Source organism: Cebus imitator, unplaced genomic scaffold, assembly GCF_001604975.1.
Source record: "Cebus imitator isolate Cc_AM_T3 unplaced genomic scaffold, Cebus_imitator-1.0 Scaffold188, whole genome shotgun sequence".
Lineage (NCBI taxonomy): Eukaryota > Metazoa > Chordata > Mammalia > Primates > Cebidae > Cebus > Cebus imitator.
The window spans coordinates 5,500,278-5,511,943 of NW_016107503.1; the positions used below are offsets into that span (position 1 = coordinate 5,500,278).

An 11,666-nucleotide genomic window follows, 5' to 3' on the forward strand; every position below is an offset into this window, starting at 1 on the left:
TTTTTGAGACGGAGTTTCACTCTTGTCGCCCAGGCTGGAGGGCTGGAGTGTAGTGGCGCGATCTCGGCTCATGGCAACCTTGACCTCCCGAGTTGAGGTTGCCATGAGATTCTCCTTCCTCAGCCTCCCGAATAGCTGGGATTACAGGCATGCTCCACCACACCTGATTAATTTTTTGTATTTTTTTTTAGTAGAGACTAGTCTCTCCATGTTAGTCAGGCTGGTCTTGAACTCCCAACCTCAGGTGATCCACCTGCCTCGGCCTCCCAAAGTACTGGGATTACAGGCGTGAGCCACTGTGCCCTGCCAATTTTACCCTACTTTTAGGAAACCCAGATATCCTATCATAGTAGGAAGTAGTTATGCTAGGTATGCTAGGCATAATTTTTTCAAAAAAGGAAAGAAATCTCAGATACATGAAAAAATCTAAAAGACATTTAAACAGGAAAGTATCTATTCTTAATAATTGTTTTCTTTTGACAGGTCCTCCATCACTTTGATTCTAGTCAAGAGTCAGTACCAAAAAGGAGGAAGTTTAGTGAACCAAAGGAGCATATGTAAAAATTGGTTTTCTTCTGCATGTTCGCAAAGTTCTTCTCAACATTTAAACCGAAGGATACTGTATTATATTTCCCTAACTCTGAAAATGTATATGTAGTTTAAAGCAGTTTGTACACTAAAATTAAATTCTTGACTATCATATTGTGGTCCTTAATCTTGAGATAAATCCAACAGAACTTTTGAATAAAAGCAAAAGTACAAATGTCATAATTGATTCTGTAATAAGTAAAATTTAAAAATTGATTTTGTTCATTATCTACTTAATATTTTCTTTAAATATATACTGACTGTTAAGGCCCTCTAATCATTTTTCTAAACAAATAATGTTTACTTTGGTATTAAAATTTGGTATGGATTCACTTTTTACTTGTGTTAAAATTATACCATTTAACGGACTCTTTTGTCATTGTGTTATTAAACTATGTTCTTCAATATTTTGATATAATGTATTAACATTATAATATATAATGTACAATTTAAAATTGGTTCTTTACCTTTTTTAAACCTTTTTTTTTTTTACAGGACAAAAAGATGACTGATTTTTAAAGTATGGCATTTTTTGTAGCATAAATACTGTTTAGTATGTAGGCCCTTTCATCGCTTCTAATTTTTATTTAATTAGCAGGAAATATGACTCCATTAATTTGAAAGGCTGGTAGGAGGATGGGAGGATAGGGAATACTAATTTTTAGATGATTTCTGTAGCTATTACTTTGCAAGAAGAGTTGAGCACACTTTCTAGAATTTTTGAGTGGTAATATGAAAAATGCTGTGCTTTTTTTTTTTAATTGCATTTTAGGTTTTGGGGTACATGTGAAGAACATGCAAGATTGTTGCATAGGTACACATGTGGCATTGTGATTTGCTGCCTTCCTCCCCTTCACCTATATCTGGCATTTCTCCCCCTGCTATCTCTCCCCAACTCCACACCCCCGCTGCCCCTCCCCTATTTCCCTCCAACAGACTCCAGTGTGTGATGCTCCCCTCCCTGTGTCCATGTGTTCTCATTGTTCAACACCTGCTTATGAGTGAGAACATGTGATGTTTGATTTTCTGCTCTTGTGTCAGTTTGCTGAGAATGATGGTTTCCAGGTTCATCCATGTCCCTACAAAGGACACGAACTAATCGTTTTTGATGGCTGCATAATATTGCATGGTGTATATGTGTCACATTTTCCCTGTCCAGTCTATCATTGATGGGCATTTGGGTTGGTTCCAGGTCTTTGCTATTGTAAACTGTGCTGCAATGAACATTCGTGTGCATGTGTCCTTATAGTAGAACGATTTATAATCCTTTGGATATATACCCAGTAATGGGAGAAAAATGCTGTGCTTTTCATGAGAAGCCTAGTAGCTAGTTCCAGACTTACCTGCTTTCTTTGCTTTAGAAAAGGAAGACAAAACCTGGTCTGTTTGGGCGGGGCAAGGTGGCTCACGCTTGTAATCCCAGTACTTTGGGAGGCCGAGGTGGGCGGATCACGAGGTCAAGAGATCGAGACCATCCTGGTCAACATGGTGAAACCTCATCTCTATAAAACATACAAAAATTATCTGGGCGGGTGGCGCGCGCCTGTAGTCTAGCTACTCGGGAGGCTGAGGTAGGAGAATCGCTTGAACCCGGGAGGTGGAGGTTGCAGTGAACCGAGATCGCGTCACTGCACTCCAGCCTGGCAACAGAGCAAGACTCCGTCTCAAAAAAAAAAAAAAAAAAAAAATTGATCTGTTTGTCTCTTGTAGTTTCAGCAGCCATATTCCAAAAACATACACTATCCATGGGTTTGTCAGTAATAAGCCTTATAGGGAATGCTGGTAGGTATGCGATGGTAGAAACGTATTCATCCTGTTTAAGGTAAACCATATAAACGTCCATACACTGACCCAGATCATGTTTTTCTGGAACAGTCAAGAATAAATTGACTGTCAGAAACAACCAATGTAAAAATATTTATTTATTTTTAGCTGTATTGCTTGGATCCCAACACATCTCACTTAATTGTCCCAGTATACGGTACTACAGCAGCACACCTGCTATACTGAAACTGACCCACAGAAACCTTTCGAGATTGGCAGCCCTTGTTAGCTCACTCAGCGCTTTGATTGGCCAGTTTAGTGGGGGTGGGGAGCGCAGCCCTCTTTCCTCTCTTCCACCAAGGTTCCTTCATTGGATTGACCAGCTGTCAGGTTGAACGCAAACCTGCCTCCTTTTGGTGGTGTTTGTCTGGATCGCAACAGAATAGCTGGGGGAGAGCCTCCCCCCATGAGCTCTGATTGGTGGGACTCAACCTTGGTGATTTCTGATTGGCCTAATGAGGAAACACCAAGGTAGGTTGCCTAGTGATCCTGAGGAAGCTGATGTGTTATTCCTTCTCTGCATCGAAGGATCAGGAAGTTTGTGCTCTCTGCGTGGCTAAGTTTTTCACCTACTAGGACGGGGGTGGGGTGGGGGGAACAGGTGTTCTCCTAAAATACAGCACAAGCTACAGCCTGCGTCCAGCCATAACCCAGAAGTAACATCAGGTAAGCAACGAGAAAATTACATTTCCTATCGTCCCTTCCCCACCCCCCCCAAAAAATCTCTAATTTTTAAAATTATTATGTTATGGGGAGGGAGGGGTTTTTATTCATTTGCGGCCGTTTTTTTTTTTCTTTCAAGTAGGATTTTTAACTAATAAATGTCCAGGGGAAATTGATTTCTTAAAGAAAACTCCCCTTTGTTTCCCACCCCCGCCCCTAGAAGGTTTAAAGTTTCTTGGATTTGTTTAGGAAATAGTCCCTATTCACAGTGCCAGATGGGCTTAGTGCCCTTAAGCATTTATTTCATGGTTCTCTTCCTCCTTCACTCTTCTTCCCACCTCCCATAACAAATTACATTTGAAATATACCCTTGTACAAAAAAAAAAAAAAAAAAAAAAACTTTTGTAGCTCACTTCATTTGTATTTTTATTTTAAATGTTCATATGCACTTCTGAGTATTCATTTTAATCAGTATACATTTATCGAGCAGTTACAACGTTAAAGACATTGTGCTAGTTGCTATGGAGAATAGAAAAACCCAAGAAGACAATATCCCTGTTCTCAAGAAGTTTACAGTTGAGAGACAGCCATACCAAGAGAAAGACTATAATAAATACTTTAAAGGAAGTAAGTATAAATAAAGTTCTGTGAAAGTACAGCTGAGGGAGTGGCCATACGACGTATAGGTAATAGAAAAGAGGAAGTCACTTAAGGCTTCTCAGTGGGTCCACAGGCCTTTAAAGAATAGGTAGAATGTAGAGAGGAAGAGAAAAGGCTCTCCCTTTCGACCCCAGTGAGTACAGAGGAGCAGAGGCAGAAAGAAAGCATGAGACATTTTTGAGAAAAAGTTTGACACCACTACTTATTGGGAGTAATGGGAAATACTGCTAGAGGAGTAGAACCAAGTCCAGTCATAATAACTCTTAAATACTATTCTTTTGATCTTAAAAAAGATATTCCTTTGTATAATTGTTGAATTAAAATATTTGATGTATATATCTTAAAAACATATCTAGATTCATATAAAATAAAGTATGCTAACTATAAACTTTATCACAAATGATTTAGTGCAGTTTCTTTTGACTGTAGTACATAGAATAAAAGACATATTCTTCGATTTTTTTTTTTTAAATTGATTAGCCGGGCATAGTCGCACGCGCCTGTAACTCCAGCTATTCAGGAGGCTGAGGCAGGAGAATCACTTGATCCAGGGAGGCAGAGGCTGCGGTGAGCCCAGATCACACCACTGCACTCCAGCCTGGGCAACAGAGTGAACTCCTTCTCACAAAAAAAAACATTGAGAAAGAATTCGTTAATCTTTTAACACTCTCTTCCCAGTAATATTTGTTTGCAGCTCCTTGTGTATTTGCAAGATGTGGCTAGGTAGGACTAGAGCTGCGAAGTTTACTGACTGTGGAATTACCACACATGGTTTTCTGAATGTTATCCTCTAGACTTGTGATCTCCACGGTGAGTATTTGAAATGAGTCATTAGGCATGGGAAGGAAATATAGAACATGTATTTCTATTTAGTTTTCATATTCTTTTTTGCTTTTGATTTTTTTGTATATGTTTTATAATGTACTATTGAATATTTATAGAAATTAAATATAAATTATATGCATTTTGGGGCTGGATGCTCACAATTTTTTGTTGTTCCATCTTTCTTAACTTGAGATCCATTTTGTGAAAGAGAAGTGACAACGGTGGACATACACTCCTTGTTTATAGATGAGGCACAAGAAATCAGCAGGCATGGCCAGGTCCTGTGGCTCATGCATGTAATCCTAGCACTTTGGAAGGCCCAGGCAGGCAGATCACTAGAGGTCAGGAGTTCGAGACCTGCCTGACCAGCATGGTTTAACCCCCATCTCTACTAAAAATACAAAAATTAGCCAAGTGTGGCGCACACCTGTAATCCCAACTACTCAGGAGTCTGAGGTACAAGAGTCACTTGAACCGGGAGGTAGAGGGTGCAATGAGCCAAGAGCACACCACTGCACTCCAGCCTGGACAACAGAGCAAGACTCCCTCTTGAGAAAGAAATTAGAAGGAAAAAAAGAAATCAGCAGAGTTAAAAGATGATCATTTATACTGGACTTTAGAATTACTCATTTTATATTTTATCAGTGCTATCTGTGAAATCTCAGCTATTGTACTTTGGAAAAGATACTGTATTATTACCCACCCATCTTTTCTGGTCATTACTCCTTCCTTTCTTTCTATATTTAAATCTGTAAATATTTCCTATTTGTATACATGTTTAATATGCATGTATGAATATTTGTATTTATTTACATAAGCCTACAAACAGATTTTTCTTTTTAATGACTCCCTCCAGAAACAGGTGAGAATGACCACTTTAACTCACCGGGCCCGTCGCACTGAAGTAAGCAAGAACTCCGAAAAGAAGCTGGAAAGAGAGGAAGACAGTAATCGAGAGAAAAGTCCAGACAATGAAGATTCTGGAGACTCTAAGGATATCCGCCTTACTCTTATGGAAGAAGTATTGCTCCTGGGACTAAAAGATAAAGAGGTAATGCAGTTAGGTTTGCTAGGCTATCTCAAAGACTATTCAATATTGAAATGTTTTAGGAATAATCTAATGGAATATATTTAATACTAAATTGGTCTTAGAATTGTGCTCCAACCATCTGGAAGATGGAGGAGCTGGGACAGTGACTAATACTTGAAGGGTAAAAATCCAGAAATATAATTATGTGAAGTGTATTTACTTACAAAATCACTCCAAAATTTTAGAAGATACAGGAGAGAAGGATATGGCATAAAGTTTTGTCCTGGTAGTTTCCGAAGTCAGATTAAAGATGAAATAACTCCTTATTAAAATAAGAAAGAGGGCCCACACATTGAAGACTCCTTCAGCTTTGAGGAGAAATAGTCTTTAAATGAAAAGAAAAGAAACATGTGTGATTAGCTTCTTACAGAAATAAACAATTGGTGGGTTTCTTTGTTTTTTTTCCTTGAGTTGGAGTTTTGCTGTTGTTGCCCAGGCTGGAGTGCAATGGCATGATCTCGGCTCACCGTAACCTCTGCCTCCTGGGTTCAAGCAATTCTGCCTCAGCCACCTGAGTAGCTAGGATTGCAAGCATGCACTACCACACCCAGCTAATTTTGCATATTTAGTAGAGACAAGGTTTCTCCATGTTGGTCAGGCTGGTCTCCGACTCCTGACCTCAGGTGATCTGCCTGCCTCAGCCTCCCAAAGTGCTGGAATTACAGGCATGAGCCACGGCACCGGGCCAATAGATTCCTTATAACAGAAATAATTTTTTATTTTCTTCTGTGCAGCTTTACAAATCAAGTATCAACAATTGGATCGAGCACAGTGGCTCACCCCTGTAATCCCAACACTTTGAGAGATGGAGGCAGGTGGATTACTTGAGGCCAGGAGTTCAAGACTAGCCTGGCCAACATGGTTCAACCCCATCTCTACTAAAAATACAAAAATTAAGGGCCGGGCGCGGTGGCTCAAGCCTGTAATCCCAGCACTTTGGGAGGCCGAGGCGGGTGGATCACGAGGTCAAGAGATCGAGACCATCCTGGTCAACATGGTGAAACCCCGTCTCTACTAAAAATACAAAAATTAAGGGCCGGGCGCGGTGGCTCAAGCCTGTAATCCCAGCACTTTGGGAGGCCGAGGCGGGTGGATCACGAGGTCAAGAGATCGAGACCATCCTGGTCAACATGGTGAAACCCCGTCTCTACTAAAAATACAAAAAATTAGCTGGGCATGGTGGCGCGTGCCTGTAATCCCAGCGACTCAGGAGGCTGGGGCAGGAGAATTGCCTGAACCCGGGAGGCGGAGGTTGCAGTGAGCCGAGATCGCGCCATTGCACTCCAGCCTGGGTAACAAGAGCGAAACTCAGTCTAAAAAAAAAAAAAAAAAAAATACAAAAATTAGCCGGGCATGGTGGCAGGCGCCTGTAATTCCAGCTACTCAGGAGGCTAAGACAGGAGAATTGCTTGAACCCACGAGGCGGAGGTTGTAGTGAGCCAAGATTGCACCACTGCACTCCAGCCTGGATAACAGAGTGAGACCCTGTCTCAAAAAAATATCTCTATATATAGATAGAGATATATAAACAATTGAGGATTATTTTAATTTTTGAAATTTTTTAAAAATAATTTCAGCTTTTCCTTTTTTTCCCTAAATTTCTCCTTATTTAATGGAATATTCATTTTATAGTATAGTCTTGAGATCCTGAGTCTTGTGATGTAACCAAATATTTTGCTGGCTTCTCTACTAGTAGCATCCATCATCATCCTTCATTTGTAACTTTTTACTGTGTTTTCTCCTCACCCTATTCCCTCATGAAGAAGTTTTGAAGGTAACATTTTGAACAATCTACTTTCTTTCCAGCAAAGCCTTAGTAAATAAATGCCCCCCTCAAAAAAAAAGAGGCATATTTATTACTGTCCTTAGTTTTGAAAACATATACAATTAGAATGTTATTTTAGATTTTAAAAATATTTAATTTGGCTTTGAAAATTATATTTAGCTAGAATTGAATTGGCTACATACATGTAGTAACAGCTCTTCTTTTCTACATCAATTCTTTGACTTGGGAATGCCATTGTTGCTTAGACTTTGCCTTTCATTTATTTACTGTTTTCCTTTCTAAATTACCAACTTGAACAAAATTTACAAGACCAGTTATACTCTGTGTATTGTTAAAACTAATATTAGATTTAAAAATAAAATAAAATAAATTTTGTAAAAAAAGAAAAGAAGATGCTAAGATACATGAGCCAAAAAAAAAAAAAAAACAACAAAAACTAATATTAGAGACATGCTCATGTGTACCTGGCTAAGATGCAGGTATATCAGAAATTCTTGCCCAGAAGTATATTTCCCTGTTTGTTGAGACGTTGATGAGGCTCCAGTTTTATAAAAGGCAAATAAATGAAAAGACAAAGGCAGCTCTCCAAGAGAATGTCAGAATAGAACTGAAGATTAGGTGGTATAAATACTGTTTTGAGATGTTTATGCATTGCCTAGGAAACAGTCACTGACTGTATTCAAAGAGTATATAGAACTAAAAGCTATTTGGTTTTAGCTTTGAATAGGAATGATTAATTTCCTGCTGACTGTATGCACTGGAATTTTTGCTTCTGGACTTGTCTTCATGTGTTTATAATGGTTAATATAAATTTTAGGAAATAAAATAAAAAATAAAGGAGCTCATTAAGAGCTATGGCCATAATAGCATAATAGCACCAACTTAACATACTGGTGAGATACTGTATAAAATGAGCAGATGGCCGGACGCAGTAGCTTATGCCTGTAATCCCAACACTTGGGAGGCCAAGGGGAGAGGATTTCTTGAGCCCGGGAGTTCAAGACCAGCCTGGGCAACATAGTGAGACCCCATCTCTACAAAAAATTTTAAACAAAGAAAAATTAGCTGGGCATGGTGGCACATGTCTGTAGTCCTAGTACTCAGGAGGCTGAAGTAGGAGGATTGCTTGAGCCTGGGAGGTCGAGGTTGCAGTGAGCCAAGATTGTGCCACTGCACTCCAACCTGAATGACAGAGCAACGCCTCAAAAAAAAATTATAATAATAAGAGTACATAACAATTAACCACCTTTTGAATTGCTCTAATTTTATTTTTGAGGATGTTAACAAATATTTAGCTTTCATTTGGCTCAGGAAGAATAAGGGATGATAAGTCCTTAGGTGTAAATGAATAGAAGAGGTCAAACCTTGTGATTTATTTAAGCAGTAGTAGTTACAAAATGCCAGTTACATAAGTATCTCTAAAAATATTAAATTGATTTCCAACTATACTTATTTTTTTCTTATCTCTCAAACTATCAATAGATTAATCAATATTTAATGTGATTGAGGACACTCATTATATGCTTAGTGTTATGCCAAATATTAATACTAAGATAAATACAAAATAGTATAGTATATGGTCCCTGCCCTCAAGAAACTTGCATTGTAGCTGGAGAGACAAAAAGATACATACTTTTTAAAAGTTAAGTAACCCGGCCAGGCGTGGTGGCTCATGCCTGTAATCCAAGCACTTTGGAGGCCAAGGCGGGCAGATCAGCTGAGGTCGGGAGCTCAAGACCAGTCTGACCAACATGGTGAAACCCCGTCTTTTTATAACAACAACAAAAAAAGTTAAGTAACCCAAAGGTCCATCAAGAGCAGAATGGATAAAAATGAAATTCAAAAAAAAAAAAAAAAGAATATTCCATTTGTTTAAATGAGTATAAATATGTTTTCTATGCAGAATGAAAATGAATATTGTTATACAACATGCATATTTCTCACATTATGTTCAATAAAGAAAGCCAAACACAAAAATATACATACTGTATGATTCCATTTGTATGAAACTCAAAAAACTATTGTATTTGAGGTTGCATATTTAGGTGGTATAATTATAAAGAAAATCAAACCAGGAATTATAAAAACTATAGTTTTTAGGATAGTGGTTATCTTTTCGTAGGGGATAGGGAGGGAAAAGGGTGTTAGTAATCAGGAAGGAAAATGAAGAGGATTTCTAGACAGTAACAGTTTTCTGTTTCTGGACCTAGAGGAAGTTTCATAGAATTTTTTTGTTGTTGTTTTTTTATTTTTCTTTTTTGAGGAGTCTCGCTCTGTCTCCCAGGTTGGAGTGCACTGGCATGATCTCAGCTCACTGCAACCTCATTCTCCCAAGTTCAAGCAATTCTCCTGTCTCAAGCTCCGAGTAGCTGAGATTACAGGTGCCCACCACCACACCTAGCTAATTTTTGTATTTTCAGTAGACACGGGGTTTCATCATGTTTGTCAGGCTGGTCTCGAACTCCTTACCTCAGGTGACCTGCACGCCTAGGCCTCCCAAAGTATGTGAGCATTTTTTTTTTTTTTTGAGATGGAGTCTCACTCTGTCGCCAGGGCTGGAGTGCAGTGGTGCGATCTCGGCTCACTGCAACCTCCACCTCCCGGTTTCAAGTGATTCGCCTGCCTCAGCCTCCCGAATATCTGGGTCTACAGGCCCGAGCCACCATGCCCTGCTAATTTTTCTATTTTTAGTAGAGACGAGGTTTCACCTTGTTGGCCAGGCTGGTCTCGAACTCCTGACCTCGTAATCTGCCCACCTCGCCCTCCCACAGTGCTGGGATTACAGGCGTGAGCCACTGTGCCCGCATTTTTTTTATTCTTAGTAGGGACGAGTTTTCACCATATTAGCCAGGCTAGTCTCAAACTCCTGATCTCAAGTGGTCCACCCACCTCGGCCTCCCAAAGTACTGGAATTATACCCATGAACCACTGCAACCAGGCCATAGATCCTCGCTTTGGAATAATTAAGCTTTTTACTTTTCTTTCATGTATTCTTCTGTATGTGTATTATATTTCACAATGCAAAATATTTTTTTTTTTAATTAAACAGGCCAAGCACAGTGACTCATGCCTGTAATCCCAGCACTTTGGGAGGCCGAGACTGGTGGATTGTCTGAGGTCGGGAGTTCGCAACCAGCCTGACCAACATGGAGAAACCTTGTCTCCACTAAAAATACAAAATTAGCTGGGTGTGGTGGTGTGCACCTGTAATCCCAGCTACTCGGGAAGCTAAGTCAGGAGAATCACTTGAGCCCAGGAGGCAGAGGTTGCACTGAGCAAAGATTACGCCATTGCACTTCAGCCTAGGCAACAAGAATGAAACTCCATCTCAAAAATAAAATAAAATTAAAATTAAAAAGTAAACAATAATAAAAAGCAAGTTTTTGCATGTTAGAATGAGCCAAGGGAGATAGAGAGGAGAAATCATCATGGGATAGAATAATCTGGGGAAGAACAGAAAAAGGCAGTAAAACAAGCCATGCCTTTAAGATGGGAGGATTATTAACATGAATGGAGAAAAGGAAACATGTTCTGGATGAGGGAACCTGAATGAGCAAAGGTATGATGAGCTTGATGAGTCTGAGAGGTAACTGAGTAGGCCAGTATAGGTAGAGAACAATGGTATTCAAAATTAGTAAATTCGATTTGGACCAGAATCCTTTAGGGAGAAGAGAATCAGCCTAATGAAAACAGCAAAGCCCATTTAATTTTTCTGTCCAAATTAAGGACTTAATGACATTTTTATATTATTTGTGAGTATATGTTTTAATGTGTATATAATTGCTTGTTTTTACATGGTTTGAGGTTTATTACAAGTCAAAAAAAGAAAAAACCCTAAATGTTAAATTTTGTATCCCAAACTCCCAAAGTTAACTTTTACTGGGGAGCTCCTTGAGATCCTCTGTTTAGAACCCATTATTATCATTGTTTTAGAAACTATGTCTCTTTCAGTCAGGCTCAGTGGCTCATGTCTGTAATCCCGGCACTTTGGGAGACAGGAGGATTGCTTGAGGCCAGGAGTTCAAGACCAACCTGGGCAACATAGTGAGACCTCATCTCTACAAAAAATATAAAAATTAGCCTGACATGATGGCACACACCTGTGGTTTCAGTTACTTGAGAGGCTGAGGCAAGAGGATTGCTTGAGCCCAAGAGTTCAAGGCTGGAGTGAACTATGATTGTGCCACTGTACTCCAACCTGGGTAACAGAATGAGACACTGTTTTTAAAA

At 39.3% G+C, this 11,666-nt stretch overlaps 2 protein-coding genes across 2 annotated transcripts in view; both read left to right on the plus strand.

The window, feature by feature from the left end:
* Positions 1–1,043, plus strand: part of HORMAD1 (HORMA domain containing 1) — a 25,079-nt gene extending 24,036 nt beyond the window's left edge. Inside the window, exon 13 of the mRNA XM_017546182.2 lies at positions 484–1,043. Coding sequence (XP_017401671.1) covers positions 484–561 — 78 coding nt within the window. The 3' untranslated portion in view covers positions 562–1,043. The remainder of the gene's footprint in view (positions 1–483) is intronic.
* A 1,830-nt stretch (positions 1,044–2,873) lies between these two features.
* The window catches only part of GOLPH3L (golgi phosphoprotein 3 like), a 45,097-nt gene continuing 36,304 nt past the window's right edge, over positions 2,874–11,666 (plus strand). Inside the window, exons 1-2 of the mRNA XM_037744870.1 lie at positions 2,874–3,078; positions 5,417–5,691. Coding sequence (XP_037600798.1) covers positions 5,429–5,691 — 263 coding nt within the window. The 5' untranslated portion in view covers positions 2,874–3,078; positions 5,417–5,428. The remainder of the gene's footprint in view (positions 3,079–5,416; positions 5,692–11,666) is intronic.